This window comes from Miscanthus floridulus, chromosome 8 (assembly GCF_019320115.1).
Source record: "Miscanthus floridulus cultivar M001 chromosome 8, ASM1932011v1, whole genome shotgun sequence".
Classification (NCBI taxonomy): Eukaryota; Viridiplantae; Streptophyta; class Magnoliopsida; order Poales; family Poaceae; genus Miscanthus; species Miscanthus floridulus.
The window spans coordinates 99,782,345-99,803,200 of NC_089587.1; the positions used below are offsets into that span (position 1 = coordinate 99,782,345).

At 43.4% G+C, this 20,856-nt stretch overlaps 2 protein-coding genes across 2 annotated transcripts; both read right to left on the reverse strand.

The window, feature by feature from the left end:
- Positions 1-213: 213 nt before the first annotated feature.
- LOC136473084 (protein SRC2 homolog) lies at positions 214-1,686 on the reverse strand. The gene has a single exon (XM_066470781.1). It carries the CDS (start codon positions 1,189-1,191, stop codon positions 385-387), a length of 807 nt encoding a protein of 268 aa, XP_066326878.1. The 5' UTR covers positions 1,192-1,686; the 3' UTR covers positions 214-384.
- A 1,065-nt stretch (positions 1,687-2,751) lies between these two features.
- Positions 2,752-12,883, reverse strand: LOC136477070 (puromycin-sensitive aminopeptidase-like). Its single transcript, XM_066475087.1, has 34 exons — positions 12,728-12,883; positions 12,404-12,535; positions 11,893-11,976; positions 11,725-11,766; positions 11,277-11,417; positions 10,707-10,782; positions 10,412-10,491; positions 9,568-9,681; positions 9,388-9,462; positions 9,064-9,171; positions 8,757-8,969; positions 8,601-8,662; positions 8,378-8,405; positions 8,220-8,306; positions 8,115-8,140; positions 7,793-7,856; positions 7,632-7,712; positions 7,465-7,512; positions 7,344-7,362; positions 7,194-7,198; positions 7,055-7,066; positions 6,915-6,971; positions 6,096-6,205; positions 5,940-6,020; positions 5,538-5,721; positions 5,045-5,193; positions 4,827-4,965; positions 4,606-4,752; positions 4,182-4,263; positions 3,912-4,087; positions 3,660-3,770; positions 3,463-3,579; positions 3,296-3,367; positions 2,752-3,168 (listed from the first exon to the last, which is right to left on the reverse strand). The coding sequence occupies exons 2-34, from the start codon at positions 12,491-12,493 to the stop codon at positions 3,088-3,090; spliced, it is 2,961 nt and encodes a 986-aa protein (XP_066331184.1). The 5' UTR covers positions 12,494-12,535; positions 12,728-12,883; the 3' UTR covers positions 2,752-3,087.
- Positions 12,884-20,856: the final 7,973 nt, after the last annotated feature.

The window sequence follows — 20,856 nt, forward strand, 5'->3', positions numbered from 1 at the left end:
TTGAGACGTTGAGTGTTTCGTTAAGCTTGAACGCTCGATTGTTTCTTCCCTGATCGTCTTCCACGCCAATCGTTGGCGGCCATGGATCTTCTTAGCAAGGGTGCGGCCTTCACTGGCATGTTTCTTTTTCAGACTGAAAAAAAGATAGGCGCCCACGTACGACATGGAAAGCAAGATAGATACGGTTCAAATTGTACAATCAAACAAAAGTACTCGATCAAATGGTTGGGTTGGGGATTAACAGAGCCATGGTTCAAGTTTTCATGTTTTGTTTTCCACTGGGGTTATCCCACTTATTTGAATGCATTTGATTTGAGCTACTCGATTTTTTGCGTGGATTTCGGTTTGATACTTCGCACCCGTGTGCACGTCTCTTGCTTGCTTCTAGTAATCGTCGTCGTAGTCTCCGTCGCCGAACGTCTCCTCCTCCACCCTCTCGGCGACGCGATCCTCGACCTTGTCCTCCAGGTAGCTCGCCCCTTCCGCCAGCGCCAGGCCGCCCAGCAGCCCCGCCGCGGCGCCCACCGCCAGCCCCGTCCCCATCCCCATCTTGCTGCTCTTCTGGGCAGGCGGAGCGGCCGCAGGATCCCCGTACGCCGCGGCTCCATAGCCACCACCGTAGGGAGGAGGAGCGGCGGCGGCGGCCGGGTACCCCACCGGCGGCGCGGCGTAGTACGGGTCGCGGGCGGAGGCGGCGGCGGGGTTCCCGTACGCGGGCGCCGGGTACGGGCTCGGGTCGTAGTAGCGCGGGGGCGGGGCCTCGCGGACGGCGACGCGGACCTCGACCCGGCCCTGCGGGCGGCCCGAGGGCCGCTTCAGCCTGAGGGTGCGCGAGACCTTGGGCCCGCCGACGGCGCCGCCGGCGTCGTCGAGGACGTCGCGGAGCGGGAGGCGCGCGGAGCCCACGAGCGGCTTCACGTCCTCGTCGTCGCCGCTGGCGGCGTGGACGACGTCGACGTGGAGGACGGCGTCGCCGAGGCGCGCGGCGGAGGCGGGGGGCAGCGGGACCACGACCTTCTCGTCCCACGCGGGGTCCTCGCCGTTGTCGGGGTCCACGAGGGTGGAGCACTTGGGCCCGTCGTCGTCCACCCACAGCACGGCGTACGGCCTCAGGTCGCCGTTGCGCCAGTTGACGTTCTTCAGGTTGCTCGCGGACCCCACCGTCACCTCCACCTCGTAGCGGGAGCCCATGGCGGCTGCTTTTGCTATGCCTGCGTGCGGGGGCGGGGATGGGGTTGAATGAGATGTCCGGGAAGGATCGCTGATGAGCGAGTGGGAAGATGCCGACGGGAGGGGAGGGTATAAATAGTGGGCGGAGGTTGAGGTGTGGGGCTTGCCTGTCAGTTGGGGAGGTGGCGGCTGGCCTTGGGACGCCGAGCTTCACCTAAATGGAGTAAAGAAAAGGCTGTCCGGCTGCTCATCGGTTTCTTCTTCCTTGAGCCGTTGCGTTTGAACGGTCGATTGCATGGGCGTCAGTTTCTCCTTTCTTTTCTCCCTAAGTATGATATAGATATATATAAAAAAACAATTTTCTTAGTGGTTAAGTTTATTGACTCTAAAAACAATATTCTTAGTGGTTAAGTTTATTGACTCTCCCCCAGAAAATGACTGTACTTTGCTTACTCCGTCCACTCCTAAGATGCTTTCTGCTTGGTTATTGGACACAACTCCTTCCTCAAATATTTCGGACGTACTTTTCAACGAACCAACAATATTTTTCTCTCACAACGAATCAGCATAAGCATCAGTATAAGTCAAATTTTAGTGAAACGAACAGGGCCAGGATGTTTGCCGAGATGTATGTATCTCTTCGTCAAAGACTCCTCCAATCACCTAACTGGTACAACAAGACGTCAAAGTACTAGAAAAAGAGAAATGTGTGTTTGGGCCCTCATCGGTTTGCAACCAAAATTTGCCATGCTATGGATTTGGCAAACCAAAGTTCGGTAAAAAAATTGCCATGAATTTGACAAGTTAAATATGAGAGTCTGGCAAGTTTTTGTGGTAAATCAAACAATAGCTAAAATCATGGCTTGCAAAATTCTTGATATGGTAAATTTTGACCGCAAACCGATCAAACCCTCGGATAAGTCAAGTATTTTGAAATATTTGAAAAGCATCAATTATTTGGGACGGACGAGTAGATGTGATCTATGCTACCCTGCAACTGGGCGATGCTATAGGCGGGAATAGCATGCATGCTTGATGCCACGGATCGGAAAAGCGTCCCGCCCGTCCCGTGCTGATGCTTCCACTGCCGAGAGATCAGAGATGCTGATGCTGTGTGGCGTGGCGGGCACCACACGGTACACGGTTTCGACGCGCAGCTCGAAGAACTTTTAGCCCGGTCCTGTCTTCTCTTCCGGTTGCGTCCATCCATTGGTAGTAGTACCAAGAGCACCACATCACGACTCACGAAGCCTTTCGTTTCCGCCCCGTCCCATCCTATTCCTATCCCAGTATCCCACCAGTCCACCACCAGAGTCCAATCGCTTTCGGCTTTGAATAAAATCTACGAAACCAATGCTCCCAATTATGCCTTGCTCTGAGTAAAATCTACGAATAATACAGTAATATAAACCTTTGTATTATTAAGACTAGCAAAACAAACAAATACGGTGGCATCAAATCAAGACGAAAAAGACAAAAAAAAAAACACTCATTGCAACCTGCCCCTGCTGGAGTGTGCTAGAAGACCCTTGGCATTGTTGGAAAGTCTCCAGAGTTGCCAGCAAAGCAAGGGTTCAGGTCTGGGGCTCCACAAGACCGACCGATAATTATAACAGTGAGTTCGAGAGAGAAACAGAGACACAGAGCAGCCGTCGTGCTGCAGATGTTTTCTGCCCCACAGCGGCCCGCTGAGGCGCTGAGCGGTGAGCGCAGCAGGTAAAACCAGCAGTTGCATTCCAACAGACGAGCGAGCGCATGCATGCTCCAAACCCCCACAAAGCGGGCATCATCACACTATATTTGTTCAGTCCATGCAACTTCAGCGCGCCTGTTTATTACTCTACCAGTCATTATGCCAACAAAAGAGATATATTCAGTTAAGCACTCCCACTCGCACTACCCTGGAACTGCCCAAAACTAATCCGCCAAGCTTTTTGAAGCAATCTCGTACACGTTTTCGGAGAGTCCATTGGCTGACACGATCATCTCCAGCTGGGCCTGCGCCACAAATGAAGCAAGGTGTTACTACCATTGGCCCATTGCCCTATCTTTTTTTTTTTATGAAAAACAAAATAAAATTGCCCTATCGATTGGACTCTACATAGACTGCACACAAATACGTCACCTTGGCAAGAGCTTGTCTGGTCTCGTCGTATCGCCTCCACCGAGAAAATGCTGAAACCATGCGGGAGGCCACCTGATTTCACACCCACGAACAAACCACATTAGCTATTAATTCTTCAAACATTTGAGCGTGACCCATATGACAGTAGAACAGTGCTCGATGTTAACCTGAGGGTTTATCTTGTCAAGCTGCAAAACGATTTCACCCAAAAACTTGTACCCACAACCATCTTTCGCATGGAAGTTCACAGGTGATCCACAGAATCCCCCGATCAGCGAGTACACCTGAGTTTTTTTTTTTTTTAAACATATCTTAGTCAGGTGCTCAAAGTCCACATGACAATTTAAGCTGATGCACCACGAACCTTGTTGGGATTCCTCATGTCAAAAGCAGGGTGAGACAGCAGCTTCTGAACACTTGCAATATTTCCAGGAATCTCTGAAGTAGCTTGAAGAGCAAACCACTTGCTTACAACCTATCAGAGCAAAACAAACAAACAACAGGTACCCCCACTTAATTTGTGTGCTACATTTTTTTTCAAAGAACCTGTGTGCTACATTAGTTCAGAAAAACATTTATCAATAACAGATATAGTATAAGCAGTCATGTATCTTACCAAGTAGTCATCCTGCCACTTGTTATAGAAGTCCAACAGGGCATCATCACGAACTTGGCCTGGATTTTGGGATAATGCTGCTAATGCAGCAAACTGCTCTGTCATGTTAGTCGCAGACTTGTACTCATGCAGTGCAAGCTCAGTGAAATCTGGCTCATTCAGTGATGCAAGGTATGCTACAAGGAACATCAGAAAACTTGCATTAGGTGATGTTCTCGCGAACGTGATTCCTCAGTTGGAGCGCAATAAGTTTGCCAAATAAAAACATACCAAGGCATGTATTTTTCAATGCACGGCGAGCCATACTATCATGGTCAAATGTGTAAGCCTCAGAACTCCTGTTGCTTTTCACCTAACAAAAAGTTAAAATGAAAAGCTGATACATGGGAGAACAAGAATAACACAAACAAATACTACGTCCATCACAAATAACATGTCTTCCAGATCTGTGCTAAGTCTTCTGCTTTAAGTTTGACCAAGTTTATAGAGAAGATTGTCAGTATTAATGACACCAAATAGGTATACTATGAAAAATATGTTTCATGATGGATCTAACAGTACTTATTTGGCAATATAAATATCGGTACATTTTTTTATAAAGTTGGCAAACTTAAGATAGTTTTGACTTGGAACAAAACTAGAATGCCAAGTCTTTTGGTACAGAGATAGTAGCAACTTGGCTGGGGCCACTTACAGCTGCAAGAAGATCATCTTTAAGTTGCAAGGCAAGCTCCTTCTTAATAAAGTTACGGACAGCATGAACTGCATCAGGATCTGCAACTTCCATCATATCCATAATCTCCCCTTGACCAGGCAAAGTTATTGCTTTCGCAATGAATTCCTGTAACAGAATACAATAGCCATTTTATAATTGAAGTGTATCCTATAGATTAGAATAGCCGCAAATAATTTTACCTTATCCAAGCTTGTGTTGCGCAAAATTGATCTAATCCCATCAACAAATTTTGGATTTAGGACCAGTGTTTTCTGTTGCTGGAAGTCAACTACGAGACTGAGCATCAACTTACGTGCCAAAACTTGGCCAGCTTCCCATCTAGGGAATAGACAGATCATTAGATTGAACTCTTTAATAGAAAACGAAAATATCTTTAGCATCATGACCCAGAACATACCTGTTAAATTCATCTGAGTCATTGGCAAGCAAGAAAAATAGGTCACTCTCACTCAGATCAGAATCTAGACGAACAGGAGCACTATATCCCCTCAACAAAGAAGGAACTGGCCTCTCGGGAATGTTTTTAAATATAAACTCTTCTTCCTTCTGAATAATATAAAAGCACATTCGAGTATCAGAAAAAATGTCAAGCGACGCTTAAATTTGATACAACTAGAAAACTACAACGGTGCCTATGTACAGGCAACCACAGGCCAGTTACTGACTAAAAATCTTAATGCACATAATTTGAGGTCTTACAAAGGGCTTCTGATGAATGTAAATAAAAAAAATAAAAAGGTCGCAATTGTAGTAGAGTATAGACTGCGTAGCACTGAATGAACCATACCAGCCTAACTGCACAATATGCAAAAGATCCACAAATCGAACCATGCTAATTAAGTGTTTCTTGAGGGGAAAGCTTGAAGGAAGATAATCACAGTTGCTTTTACCTTTTTAAACTGAAGCACAGTATTGAAGACTGGCTGGCCATCAGCAGAGAGTGTTTGGACAGTTCCATCACTGTAAACGGAAGTGAGGGGCATATCTTTTCCAGTAGAGTCAACAAGCCCAACAGCAACAGGTATGAACATAGGCTCCTTAATCGGTTGGCCAGGAGTGGGTGGTACCTCTTGACTGAAAAAATAGAAAAGGCAGATGGTTTAGAAATGTACTATTTTCACCAATTACTACAATATAGGAAGAAACATTATCAGGGTATGTAAAACCCAAGTGCACTAGCATCAATGAAAATGAATGTAAATAGAGAATTTTGAATGATAGTTCAACATATATCTAATCGTAAGTACTAAAGGTCAATAAGTACTTCAAACCTAGAGAATGTGGAAGCTTACCTAAATTTCAAAGAGAATGTCTGAGAACTAGGATCATATGAAGATGCCACCTTGACTATTGGCGTACCTGCTTGAGAGTACCTATTGGATGGTTTACAATTAGATAGTGATCACAAGTAACCCTAAAAAAACATGATTGAAAGAAATGTCTACTACCATTGTAAAAAGTTTGGCAGTTGTGCATTATTTGCATCACACATGGCTGCATAGAAGTCTTCACAAGTGACAGCTTGCCCATCATGCCTTTGGAAATAAAGATCCATGCCCTGCAGGGGAAAACAACGTGGTAAATAAACCAAATATGTGTACAACATTGTACCAACACATTAAACAACAGAAGGAGACATCCCATGGGAAACATTACATGCACAGGATTCACGGTACAAGGTAATATCACAAATTTTTCTTATACATTTAAGAAACATCAACTTATTGTAGAATTATGATGCACAAAGAAATTCGTGAAGAAAAATTTTGAAACTATGATCACTGATATGGATAAAGTTAGCTAGCTTGTAGTGTATAAATAGGTAAGTGCAGATTTACATGAAAAGTAATTTTATATTGTTTGTGTTTTGCCAACATATAATTAGAAAAGTAATGGTCATGGATGTGTATTAGAGATCATGCTGAAGTTCAAATGGAGATGACATTGTACACTTGTTATGGGTGTCAAGTAGGGGGCCAGAAGCCCATAGGATCAAATATAGGGATTGGATCAGTGATTTATTAGGACTTGATTGGGCCTTACTTGGGAGTTGAGGAACACCCTCTATGTAAAGGGAGGTGATGTAAAGCAACGAGGCAACGAAGCCCCCCCCCCCCCCCAACACACACACACACCAAAAAAAAAATCTAGTCCCTCTCCAGGCCGACTTTGGTCAGCTATCTTCCTCGCAATGGTTATCCCCAAACGAACTACGGTTCATAACAACACTTGTACCCTCGCATTTTAGGTCGAAACTCGAATTTTACCTTCCGGAACCCTGATGCTCCAAACATGGTCTTGTACATTCTGACAACTTCAGCACCCTATAGCAAGTACATGTCCAGGTCACATCTCATTGCCATTTTCTATCAATGCATGGAAATTGGAAAAAGTTACATAAACGAACCTTCTCGTAAACCTGAGATGAATCCCATAATGGTTGGATGAATGAAGGAACAAAGAAGGCAACAAAAAAGAATGTCAGAGCTTTAATCATTAACTGTCACAGTGTTTGCTTAACAGGGAACAGGATGAAAAATACGTACCGTCACTGCCAAGTTATTCATAATCAAAGTCACCAGGGGTAGATTCATCAGATGAGGTTTCAATGGTTCAACAGGAGATGGATAATAAATCAGTTGATGGTTTTGTGCATCTCACTGTATGCAGCCAATTTTAGAGACAACAAAACTCACCAGTGTAGAAGTTGTCCATCTGCCAGTGAAATTTAAAAAGTTACAAACCATATCTTTATTTCTGGTTCAAAGCAACATAGAGTAAATGAATTCAAATCACAGAACAATTGAGCATTAGCACCTTGATATAGGAATGGGGGCGGATAGGATGTGCCATAGGCCCAGCGTCCTGGATATAAGGGAAGAAGCCACAGGTTGGTCAAATAAAATCATGCTGCCGCATGCTGCAGTTTACTTCATTCAGCAACAATCTAACAAGGATGCGGTGATAGAGTAGATCAAGAAAACCTGTGGGAATTGATAGATTCTGAGTTTGGAGACATCAGCAATACGTTTTACCGTACGACAGCCAAGATCCGAAGAGAACTCCTACACAAATAATCTAATTAGAAGAGTAAGATGAACAAACAAACTAGCAGCAGCTAACACATGGCCGACTGCCTGAGTACCTGATCCCTGAAAACAGTCAGTCCTTCTTTCAGGGTTAGCTGGAACCAATCACGGCAAGTTACTCTGCAACAGCATAGAGATAAGGAAATCATTCCTTTTGCTAGGAAAAAAAATCATTCCCATTCAGCCATCCCAAGCTATAGCGTGCATGGCTTTAATCTCAAGGAAAAGCACCAATTAATGAGATAAGAGAAAAAAAAAAGAAGTGAAAAGATGAACAAATATTAATCACTTAATCAGTCATGAAGGAATTAAATACAAGTTATGATAGTTTGCAAATAAAAAGAATATCCATTATTGTGATATCGTGAAGACAGTTACCTATTCCCAGTCCAGTTGTGGAAATACTGGAAAAGCAACAAGCTGTAAGTATAATTGAATTCAATAAAAAAGAAAGAGCGGATATATATCTACAAATGTATGTACCTCATGACCAACAACACCCAAAATTGCAGCATAATCACCATCAGTGGCAGTCTCTGGTGATGCCAACACAAGTCTAGATTGAAATATCTGTTCATTCATAAACCAGTGTTAAAAACAAATTGATGTGCGAAATTTTCCAAGGAAAGGTGAAATCTTACATTCAAGCTTTTGTTTTCCATTGCTCCCCTGCAATTAACAGAGTTACCTTTATCAATAGACTGATTGGGTCATGCTATATTGTACAACTGGGCAATTGGCTTGTTAACATTTAACCAAAGTATCAAGTTCCACAAGTTAAACCCACACCCCTATAGAGGAAAGAAAAAGAACACTCCCCAAAATATACTGTAGCATGGTGATAAAAATAGGAAAAGAACTTACATATTGAAATCAGGAACAACAACAATGTTGAATAAATCAAGATCATACTCCAGACCAAAGACCTGGCAGGTGGCATGAAGAGGTAGAACTAAATCAGCTATCTGATTTGAACTAAAGAAACTGCAGGGAAATTATAGGCAATGAATCTGGAGCAACCTCCTCATCCCACTTCATTGCTGCTTTAAGAGAATACATAGCATGTGCTGTTTTTGGTAAATCTTGGGCAGGAGTCCAAATTCTTAGTGTTACATTGCGGCCGGAGCATGTAACAAATGAATCCTCTCGGCATCCCAGCTGTCCAGCAACTAGAGCAAACAGGTAGCTTGGTTTCTTGAAGGGATCCTCCCACAGTGCATAATGCTTTCCACCCTACAGTGCAAAAAAGAAAAATGGCATACAGTGATTGTCCCTTTCTTAGCTCTACTGAGTGATGATTGCATTAGGATTTAGGAAGCTAGCGTACCTCAAGGTCTCCCTGCTCAATAAGATTCCCATTGGACAATAATACCGGATACAAAGTTTTATCAGCTTCAATACGGCAAGTATATTTTGCCATAACATCCGGGCGATCCTGTGATAACATTCAACATTTCCAAATAAGAACATGTATTAATCAAATATCAACACCTCATGAAAGATCATATTTATAGAGACAACATGATATATGATGCGTCATATATCAAACCACAAGCAAACATGGAATCAATATACGGTATCTGATGTTAATAAACAGTAGCTAAACCTTAACACCATTCTATATAGTAATTTTACTGAAAGTAATACCTACCTGAAAGAAGGTAATCTTCCGAAACCCTTCTGCTTCACACTGAGTGCAGAAGTTACCAGAAGACTTGTACAACCCCTGTGAATGTACAAGAAATTAGAGTAAAAGATACACTAGCTGTTAGCCTACATTATATCTAATGATTAGCTAGTAGGACTGTATCCCTCTAAAAGCAGTCAGTACCTCCAATGATGTGTTTAGCTGAGGATATATTTCTGTAACAATTTCCAAGTTGAATATGCCAGCAGGTGGTGTTGAAAGTGTCAGATGGCGAGAATTGACTTTATACTCTTCACCCTAATCATCAAGTAGATACAGGCAGGTGAGGGATAGGAGAATAAAATGTATGTATTTTAGGCAAAACTTTCTCAAAGAAAATAATACATATTAACTGCAGCAGGGTTTCTGATAACTGTGTTGTGTATTAGGCAATCCCTATCATACTAAGAAATATTTGAAGGATAGAAATCCAGTGAAATATACAGTATCCCACTAACTCACTGCCGATATCGTGCGACAGGAAAACATGATAGAATGGAGCAAGTAATCTAATGTCACAAACCACAAGAGACCACTTGGCTATTGCCGAATGTTACTATATACAACTACTATTTCTCTGGAAATGCCTCTGTAATCTCATCACAATCCCTTCAAATTTTTCAAACATATGGGCCCCCTGTTATCTGTCCAGTGCAATTCAAGTGCAAGCCTCCATCTGATTTACCTTTTTTCCCCTTGGAAAGATTATAAATTATACAATCATTCTGAGTTGGAACACAACGAGTTCTTCCCACCGTTGTTGTTAATTGTGCGATGTTCCTGTCAGGTATTTCCCAAATAGATGCTATATATCCTACCTACTGTTGTACAAATATGTGCCAACAGAATCTAATCTAAAAAGAAGACGAGGAGATGGCTATCAATGTTCAAACTAGTTTGGTTGTAATAAGGATGACAAAGAAATCAGTTATCCTGTAATTTTAAAACATCTAAACACAACGGAAACGCTATGTGAACTAATTATCACCTTTAATTCAATGCCATTGACTTTGATTGATAACAGCTTGAGGTCACGCCCATGAAGAACTAGTGGAGCTGAGATGCCAGCTACAATATATTACAATTGAAAGTTAGTAAAAAAGTCGAGAAGCTCATCTAAGCACTAAGCTCCAAAGTTACTTCTCATGATATAAATGGAAAAATAATGGAGAAGAAAAAAGATATGCAAGAGAGATGCAGAGGCCTTGATGAGGTACCATATGATAATATTTTGCCAAATAAAAAGAAAGTACAGGACAATAGTTGCAAGGTTAGATATTGACCTTCAACTCCAGGAGATACAGCTATTTTAGATGTAACTATGGTCTTTTCTTCACCAAGTTGAAATTGCAAATCCACCTGCAGTTGAATTAGGTGACAGTAAAAAATTAGAAACAAAAAACAGAAAACAGGCAAACAAAAACAAGGAATCAACAGTTAACTTACAAGAAACATAGCCCAAACATGGACTGATGGTATCAAGATAATTAGATTACTATGTGTATGCACATCTATCTACATGCTAGCCCCATTTGAGAACATGTTTCTCTAGGATGAATGGCTAGATCAGTGATTGGGGGGGGGGGGGGGGGGGGGGGGGGGATGGTAGATTTTTCATCAAAACTAATTTCAAGTACTACTAGGTGTAACTTTTACTGATATATTTGTTACAGTAACTGTCAAAGGTTTATGTTGGAAACTGTGCTCATGCCTAAAACAACAGCTATTCCAACAGGAACTGGATTCCAAACTGCTAACCTCACATAGGGCACAGCAACTAGAGAATTTCTAACAACAAACGTTCAAATGCTGAAAGCTGTACGGGAAAGCAATTAGAAAAGGCATGTAGTTACCGTGTCAAAATAATAATCAGGGGCCTTGTAATCTTTCAAGAATATCTCCTTGGGGGCATCCATGTTTGGTTCTTCAGTGGCAGCAGGAGGCGGCTCTGTTGCAACAGAACAAGATGTCCTCTTGCCAACAAACTTTGCCCTCTGAATTATGGTTATGAAAAACGGTAAGGAAAATATAAATGGAAGAGGCATGTAGGCACATTGCATGCCACAAGTTGAATAAATTAAAGAAATACACTGTTATTACTACATCCTACTAGTCAAAAGAGAAAATTCAGCTCTCCTGTGAGTTCGAGAAGAACAAGAAAAAATTCTTTTTTTTTTCTTGTTAGCACATAGTAGGACCAAGCTATTTTCTAACCTAACAGATACCAGCTCACAACATATATGCATAAATGTATGTATTATATAATGATAACAAATAGTTGGCATGAAGGAAGACACTAACATTTAGTGACAAGGGAGACTCAGATCGTATCCAACGTGAACCCTGCAACAGGATAAAACAAGGTATATCTTAGCACTAGTTACGCACAAAAAGATGTTAACTGAAAACAGGTAACAGCATTCAACAAACTATAGTAAGAATCCGACAAAAAGAAGGGAGGAATGGTACCTCTTTCCTTAAATTGTAAGTGTTGCTAAAGCAACTCTTTACTGAGGAAGTCCTCTTCGGTGAGCACGATGGCAAGGTTCGATACTGCCAAAAAGTGAAGGAGGTCACTAGGCAATCACTGACTACAGGAAGTGGCTTGCAGAATATAACACTTAGTCGCGACAACTACAAGACAATAAGCAGTTTATCTGTTTATGTCAGAAGAAGCATGTACCAGTAATAGCACTAGAAAGAGCGTAATACATGGAGGAAGAATCCCCGGTCAGCAAAGCAGGCAACATAATCTGACATGAATGAAATGTACAGTGCAAAAAACAGCTAGTCTATGATAATTGCAGTGCCTATCGAAGTTCATATATTATAAGTATAGATGCTAACATGGTCTAACAAGTAGAGTGACCTGGTAACTAGAATCGAAAATTCTGGAGGACTGGAAGAAGAAGAATGGAGACACAGAGAGGGGAGGGCAGTGACTGCTGACAAGCGTTTAGATAGAGGGCAGTGGAATCACATGGAAGGAGGAGAAGGCGGCCAGAAACCCGGGCCTAACGAAACCGCAGCCTCGGCACGCCTCTGCGGGGCTAATCAGGCGACGCGCCATCCCAACCGAACCAATCCCAAACGTCGAAGAATGAATCCTAAACTGGTAGGGTAGGCACGCACGAGTTAGTTGCACGATGCAGCAGCAAGCAAGCAAAACAAAACGGAAGAAATCGAGGAGAGCCGGCGGCGGCGGGCGGATTGGATTCGGAACAACAGAGTGGTGGCTGCGATTCACCAGCGCGAGAAGGGGGAACCGATCCGTCCGAGCAGCGAGGGCCAGGGGGCTCCTTACCGAGCAGCGAAGGGATCGGAACGGGCCACGGGATGGATCTGCTGCACTCCCTACCACCAGTGGAGCGGAGCGCAGGCAGAGGAGGCGGCGGCGAGGATGGAGTTGCGGATGACAAGGCAGGCAGGTTGTTGCGTGTTATGACGACTTCATCACAGTTTGACGATGTCATGGGCCGGCCTTCTGGGCCCACGTTACGGTGAGTGTTTGCCTTCAAATATCTTAGGAGACTCTTTTCTGTTCTTTTTCTTTTCTTTTTCTTCCGGTTTCCGAGGAAAATGAGATATTTTTGGACGAAAGAAAAAACAGAAAAAAGCCCTTTTTCGTCGGGGATTAGCTCCCAAGTCTGGTAACACTGTAACGTAACAACGCTGGTCATGTGATGTGATAGCTACTGTCTATCACATAACAACCTTAAAAAGTTTTTTTTTCTAAACGAATTTGAGCACGAGAACGACCGATTGTATTAATAAGGAACACTCCTGAAAATTTCGAAGTCTACAGGGGAATTAAAGCCAGCGTTGATTTCACGTGGAATGTTTTGTGCCCTGTTCGCTCGGCTTATAAGTCGTTTTTTTCAGCCAATGAATAGTATTTTTCTCTCATAATAAATCAGCCGACAATACTTTCAGTCATAGCTTATCAGGTAAGCGAACAGAGCACAAATATCACATGGCAAAGAAGAAAATAATCTACTTATCGATTGGTCCTCGTTCACTTGTTGTACATGGCCACATATGGGCGTCATTGAGGTCGTAGAGGTTTCTAATTTTTTTCCTAAAAAAACACCTAAGGAATCCTTTTAGATTGATTAATATTTTATTTTATTGGATACGGTTGCGTTGACAAGCTTCTACTGTACTTCTCTCGTCACTTTCAAGAACTCCCCGCAAGCAACAAATATCCGTGGAAAAGGATCTCTCCTTCAATGGTACTGTTGTCACGTTACCCACTACCGTATCTTATTTAAAATTGATGAAATTACCCATCATCTTATATGGACGCACGTTTGTCTACCACTAAAAAAAACTAATTAGTCGTAAATACATAGGGTATTCAATCATCATCTTTAGCCCCGTTCGGCTTACCCCATATTCAGTTTGTTCGGTTTTTTTAGTCGAAGAACAGTGTTTTTCTCTCACAATAATTCAGCCGAAACAATATTTTTCAGTCAGTTTCAGCCAAAAATCTACCAGCCGAACGGGACCTTAGTTGCCTCTACTCTACACCACTACACTACTCAAAGTTTCTCAACTTAAAGGATCTTCTCTCATCTCAACTTATCCTGAGTTCCTGACCAACAACCGTCATGTTTGCTTAGCTGATAAGCCATGACTGAAAATACGATTGACTGATTTATTGTGAGAGAAAAATATTATTTGTTGGCTGAAAAAGCACGGCTTATAAGTCAAGCAAATAGGGCGAACATTCCTGCCACCATTGTATCTACTGCTAGGTGCTAGCGAAGAATTATCGTATACATCTACTATGAGTTCAACGGTTCAAGCCATCTACAGCCTGTTCAGCAGGCCGTAAACAATCGTGGATTATTTATTATTGGCTGGTTTAGTGTGAGAGAAAAATACTATTATATCTTATAATCTACGATCATATACGAGCAAACGAACATGCTGCTAGTTCAGAGTTCAGCCACACACAGCAATCCAACAACACCACGTATAGTCATGTGGAGAGAGAAATCCACCTACACAGCAATCCAACTACCTCATATAGCAATCCAACTACACAGCAATCCAACTACTTCAGCTCAATCAAAACATAGTGCATCAAAGTGCAAACAATTTCAGGTACAACACTTACCAGTGCCCATGCATGATTATTCAATTCAAATTAAACGAGCCTGGTATGTCCTACAGCGGCAAAGTATCGTGGAGCAAGAAAAATAAACTTGAATGATACTAGACTAATTCTATTGCAGGAGAGGCTTGACTTGATCAGTGCCATTGCCGCCCCACTTTTGCACACGGCTAACTTGTGCTGGCCTGTTCGACTGATATTAAAGTCGGCTGATAAGTCGGCTGAAGCTGTTTTATCGTGAGAGAAAAATACTGTAGATTCTAGCGGATAAGCCGACTGAAAACCAGGTACATCCTATATGTGTGCTCAGAAATTCAAATTACACATATAGTTACAAATGAAGGGTAATATCAAAGACAATCCATTTATTATATAGTGTGTAAGTATTCATTACAAAAGACATGGTCTTACGTCACACAAGTATCCAACTAGTTAATAATGGTATTAACTAACTAGCTAACCAGTGATAACTAATCTAGAATGTCACTACACCACAACACCGCATCATCGTCAGACATCTAACGCTAAAAATTATATTTATTGATGGATGATTTGTCGCTAAAGATAACTCACAGACTATCTGTCGCTAATTCCTTATTTAGTGATTTATTGTCTGTCGCTATAGATATTGATATTTAACGCTATCTATCGCTAAAGCTAAGTATACCGTCAATTTGTCTGTCGCTAAAGAAAATGGGCCCCACACAAAAAGAAGCGGCTCCGCAAAAAAACGACGCACAAGGGGTTCAAACCTGCACACTTGAAATGTCCTAATGGCTAGAGGAATAAATAGCCTATAAAAATTTTTATAACCACACTTAAGCAATGTGGTTAGTCAAATAAACGGCGAAGCGAATATTACACTAGCCTACTAAAAATACAAGCCACCTACTATAATTCTAGTTGCTATAGTCTCTATCCACACAATGGCTATGTCACTACACTAAGTTAGTAAGATCTCAAAGACTAACTAAAGAGCATCACTAACCACTAGACCCGACACAAGCTAGCTCTCAAAATTAATTACACTAAAGAGGCTTAGCTTACACACTAGGAATGTAAATACAAAAGGGGATGGTGATGATTATACCGACGTGTCGAGGAGTGAGCCAATCACAAGATGATCACAATCAATCACAATGAATACCAAGAAATCTTCGGATAATGATGACACAAGATTTTTTATCGAGGTTCACTTGCTTGCCGGCAAACTAGTCCTCGTTATGGTGATTCTCTCACTTAGAGGTTCACACGTTAATTGGCATCACACGCCAAACCCGCAACCGGGTGCCACACAACCAACACAAGATGAGGATCACACAAGCCAGGAGCAATTCACTAGAGTACCTTTTGGCTCTCCGCTGGGAAAAGGTCAAGAACCCCTCACAATCACCACGATCAGAACCAAAGACAAGCACCTTCCTCTGCTCGATGATCCTCGTTGCTCCAAGCTGTTTAGGTGGCGGCAACCACCAAGAGTAACAAGCGAATTCCATAGCGAAATACAAACACCAAGTGCCTCTAGATGCAATCACTCAAGCAATGCACTTGGATTATCTCCCAATCTCACAAAGATGATGAATCAATAATGGAGATGAGTGAGAGAGATTTGGCTAAGCTCACAAGGTTGCTATATCAATGCAAATGGCCAAGAGAGTAAGTTTGAGCCGGCCATGGGACTTAAATAGATGTTCCCACGAAATAGAGACGTTGGGCACCAAGAGCAGCTCACTGTGTGCTGACTGGACACGTAGGTCGGGGCGATCGGATGCACCCACGTCTGCATCTGGTCCTCGAATGCTCGCCATGTGTCCCACGTTTAAACTACGACAGTAGATCACCAATGGCTACTTCGCTCCTGCGCTCGCGTTTTAATGAAGGACCGAACGCACTGATCCAATTACCAACGCGCCAGCCCCGCGTCAGATGCTCACAGTGCCGTACGCCTCCAACTGATGACCGGACGCGCCGATCAGCCACAATGTCCACGTGTCAGGTCATTTCTAGAGAGCTCCCCAAGCTCCAAAATCATGACCAGACGCGTTAGGTGCTCGTGACTAGACACGCCACCGCGTCAGGTCATCACCGTGCTAACTCAGCCGCTTACGTCATCGTTGACCGGACGCACAAGCATCGCGTTAGGTGACCACTTGCGCCAGCATCCGGTCAGAGACCGACAGCGTGCCTCCTCAGCCCAACACTGATCGGACTCACAGCCCTGCATCCGGTCACACCGGTAGCAGCGTTCGGTCACTGATTTTCAGTGAAAATTAGCTCCTTCACTTTACCAACTTCTCCACCCTTGCTCAAATATGCCAACCACCAAGTGTATCACCTTGTGCACGTGTGTTAGCATATTTTCACAAATATTTTCAAGGGTATTAGCTCTCCACTAGATCCTAAATGCATATGTAATAAGTTAGAACATTTAGTGGCATCTCTGATAATTGCATTTCAATACGAGTTTCACCCCTCTTAATAGTACGACTATCGATCTTAAATGTGATCACACTCGCTAAGTGTCTCGATCACCAAAACACAAAAGCTCCTATAGATATCATTTTTGCCTTGAGCTTTTTATTTTTCTCTTTCTTCTTTTCCAAGTCTAAGCACTTCATCATCACCATGGTCATACCATCATCATGATCATCACCATTTGCTTCACCACTTGGAATGTGCCACCTATCTCATAATCACTTTGATAAACTAGATTAGCACTTAGGGGTTCATCGATTCACCAAAACTAAACTAGAGCTTTCAACACTCTGGCTCCTAAATCAAAAAATGGGCCCCACACAAAAAGAAGCGGCTCCACAAAAAAAAGTGGTGCACAAGGGGTTCAAACCTGCACACTCCTACTCCTAAATCATATGAGCTAACCACTTAGCTAATCATCTGGTACTATTTATTAGGCTAGCTAGGCACGTGAAATATAATAAAAAAGGCTAGCCATGCACGCAAAATCGTCAAACGTTCTGGGTCCGAAGGGAATTACCAAATTATAAGATGTCCTCGCGTCCGACGTCCATCTTGCTTTCATCTTTTACTAAAATGCCCTCGTACCCTCTGTTCCTATCCACGCTCCCTCCACCCTCTCTCTACCGAGTCGTCCTCCACTGCTTCCCTAAATCGCTGGCACTCTATGCTCTTCCGAGCGCATCGTTGTGCCTTCCCAACTGGACTTCGCCGAGTGCATTGTTTCCTACTGTTTCCCCAACGAGACTCGCACTGCTCACATCAGTCAAGGAGGAGCAGTAGGACAATGAGCTAGATCTGGCCAAGGAGGCGCCATTAGTGGAGGTGGCGGTGGCGTTGAGGTCTACAAGGTGAATCTCGGCCAAGCTTTGAACGTGGCATGTTTGGTGTCGCTGCTAGTGGAGGAGGGGCCGGATCCACCGCCCTGATCTCATTCCACTCGCATGTTCCCTAGGGGCAAGCACTAGCATAGGGAGGCCACGGATCTTCGTCGTGCCCATGCTACTGGTTGGGCTCAGGGTAGCCAGGTGCAGCTTGCTGGATCCTAGACTCGTCGATGGCGGCGCACAGCCCGACGTCACTGCTCGACCTCAAGCCCTTCGCTGCGCTCACCTAGGAGCTAGGACTTGCATCGCCTCGGCCTCAGCATTACCCACGGTGACACCCTTGTTGAACCCACCGTTGGTGCCAAGAACTGCCTGCTCGGTCCCCAGATGTGATAGCCCGTTCAAGCTGCCACAACACCTCACGAAGCCTCTAGATCCAAGAAGAAGAGGGTGAAGAGGTAAGGAAAAATCTCTCTTTTATTCTGATTTGTTTGATTGGGACTCTGAATACCTCCTGACTTGTTCTCTAATTGGTTTGGTTTTTAGGACTTGGCAAGTTTATGATTTTCCCTTTAATTTCTTTACCCATCCATGGCGATTTGTCCTGAAAATTTTTCACTATGTTCCCTTGACTTTGATAATTATGATTGAACCTGTAACCACAAGTTGTGACTATTGATGATCCATAATTTTGTTGTTAAGCAAGAGTACTTGCTTTATCAGAGTGATTGTTTTGTGTTGCTCACCCTTCATGCATATTGAAAATTGATGATTTTTTTCCTTCATGTTATTTGTTTGGTGAGCTTCTGTCGGTCAGTATCTTTGGGTCACACTGTAGTTGTTTAGTGTTGCGTGTTCGTTCACATTGTGCTGACTGCAAATTCATGTTCTTTCATAAGCATGTCAGTAGGTAGCTTTGCCCTCGCACTACCAGTCTAGCACCTGGACAGGATATGGAGATGAAGAAACCAGCTCTAAAACACCTGATTTTGATCTGATTTTAATGCTCTACCTCTCTGATCCAGGGTACGCTGCAAAGGCGATCCTTGGTGCTCCCTGTTGAAAGCTCTAGTATAGTTTTGGTAAATTGATGAAATCCTAAGTGCTAACCTAGTTCATCAAGTGATCATGAGATAGGTAGCACACTTCAAGTAGAGAAGCAAATGAAGATCATAATATGACAATGGTGATTGCATGGAGATGATCAAGGGATTCGACGTTTTCGGGAAAATAGAATGCATATTTTCTATTGCGCTGGATGCAAATTCTTGGTGGTTGGCACATTGGAGCAAGGGTGGAAAAGATAGAAGTGAGAACAGAGCTGATGCCAGCGTCAGTCCAGTGACTGGACGCTGGATCCAGAAGCACCGGACGCTGACTGCCTATGTCCGGTCGCGTTGACTGTCGGTACAGTGGCTAGGGTTTACCACCGGACACTGGGCTATGTCCGGTCGAGGTGGACCGGACGTGTCCGGTCGAGGAAAACCAGGTTTCGACCCTTACTGTACTCGACCAGACGCTGAGGTTCCAGCGTCCGGTCAGTTTTTACCAGAGCATCCAGTCAGCGTCATAACCGTTGGAATCTGACGAACAACGTTTGAAGCTGATGACGTGTGGCGTCCATCTATGGACCGAACGCTGGGTCCAGGGTCCGGTTAAGTGGATCGGAGCATCCGGTCAGAGCACAGAGTACCCAGTGAAGGGGTACAATGGCTCTATTTCGTGGTTGCTTCTATTTAAGCCCCATGGCCGGCTGTGGCTCACATCTTTGGCCATTTTCATTGACATAGCAACCTTGTGAGCCTAGCCAAAGTCCTCCCACTCATCTACATCATTGATTCATCATCATAGTGAGATTGGGAGTGATCCAAGTGTATTGCTTGAGTGATTGCATCTAGAGGCACTTGGTGTTCATGTTTCGCTGCGGATTTTGCTTGTTACTCTTGGTGGTTGCCGTCACCTAGATGGCTTGGAGCAGCGAGGATCATCGAGCGGAGGTGGTGATTGTCTTCGGCGCCGATCATGGTGATTGTGAGGGGTTCTTGATCTTTCCCCGGCGGAGCGCCAAAAGGTACTCTAGTGAATTGCTCGTGGCTTGTGTGATCCTCATCTTGTGTTGGTTGTGCGGCACCCTATTGAGGGTTTGGCGTGTGAAGCCAATTAGCGCGTGAACCTCCAAGTGAATGAATCGTCACAACGAGGACTAGCTTGCCGGCAAGCAAGTGAACCTCGGTAAAAATCATTGTGTTCATCATTGATTCCGAGGTGATTGGTCATCATTGTTATTCATCTTCGTGATTGATTGGTTCATTCATCTACACGGTGGTATAACCCTCTTGATTACTCTCTTTACTTTACCGCAAACTAGTTGACAAGCTCTTTAGTGTAGCTAGTTGTGAGAGCTTGCATGCTTGGTTGGTGTGCCTCTTTAGTTAGCCTTTGAGAGCACACTAACATAGGGTAGTGTCATTGCTCTTGTGTGAATTGACACTATCTAAACTAGAATTGTGGTAGGTGGCTTGCATTTTGAGTAGGCTAGCGCAACACTCGCTTCGCCTTATAATTGTCTAACCATTTGGTTAAGTGTTGTTGTAGAAATTTTTATTAGGCTATTCACCCCCCTCTAGCCATTAGGACCTTTCACCTATACGTACGAATATGGATAGGATATGGTGTTCGTGTATAGGCTTCCGAGGAACGCCATATGTGCTCCATGCCACAAAGACGCCAAGGCCATCAATGAAGGAGTACGTACGAATTCTTCCCTAGTTAATCTATTCCTTACTGTTCCTGATTGAACATGTTACTGATTGATCATTTACACTGCTAGAATTGCACATCTGAATTTTCTGATTCAAGACAGAAAAGTTTGAATAATACCAAGACTACTAGAGAGAAACACCAAATATGTAATAAAATGATTCCTACCATATCCATCCTCAAAATGACAAAGTAGGCAACAAAATGACATAAAAAAATTAGAGGTGATCGTTGGTGCTTTCTATAGCTTAT

Coding starts and splice junctions, on each gene's coding strand:
- LOC136473084 (XM_066470781.1), bottom strand. CDS start 1,191: ATGGGCTCCCGCTACGAGGTGGAGGTGACGGTGGGGTCCGCGAGCAAC.
- LOC136477070 (XM_066475087.1), bottom strand. CDS start 12,493: ATGGCGCGTCGCCTGATTAGCCCCGCAGAGGCGTGCCGAGGCTGCGGT. Junction 9,172..9,387: donor GGAAGATTACCTTCTTTCAG/GTAGGTATTACT, acceptor ATGTTATCACAG/GATCGCCCGGATGTTATGGC. Junction 3,580..3,659: donor ACATGAGGAATCCCAACAAG/GTTCGTGGTGCA, acceptor AAAAAAACTCAG/GTGTACTCGCTGATCGGGGG.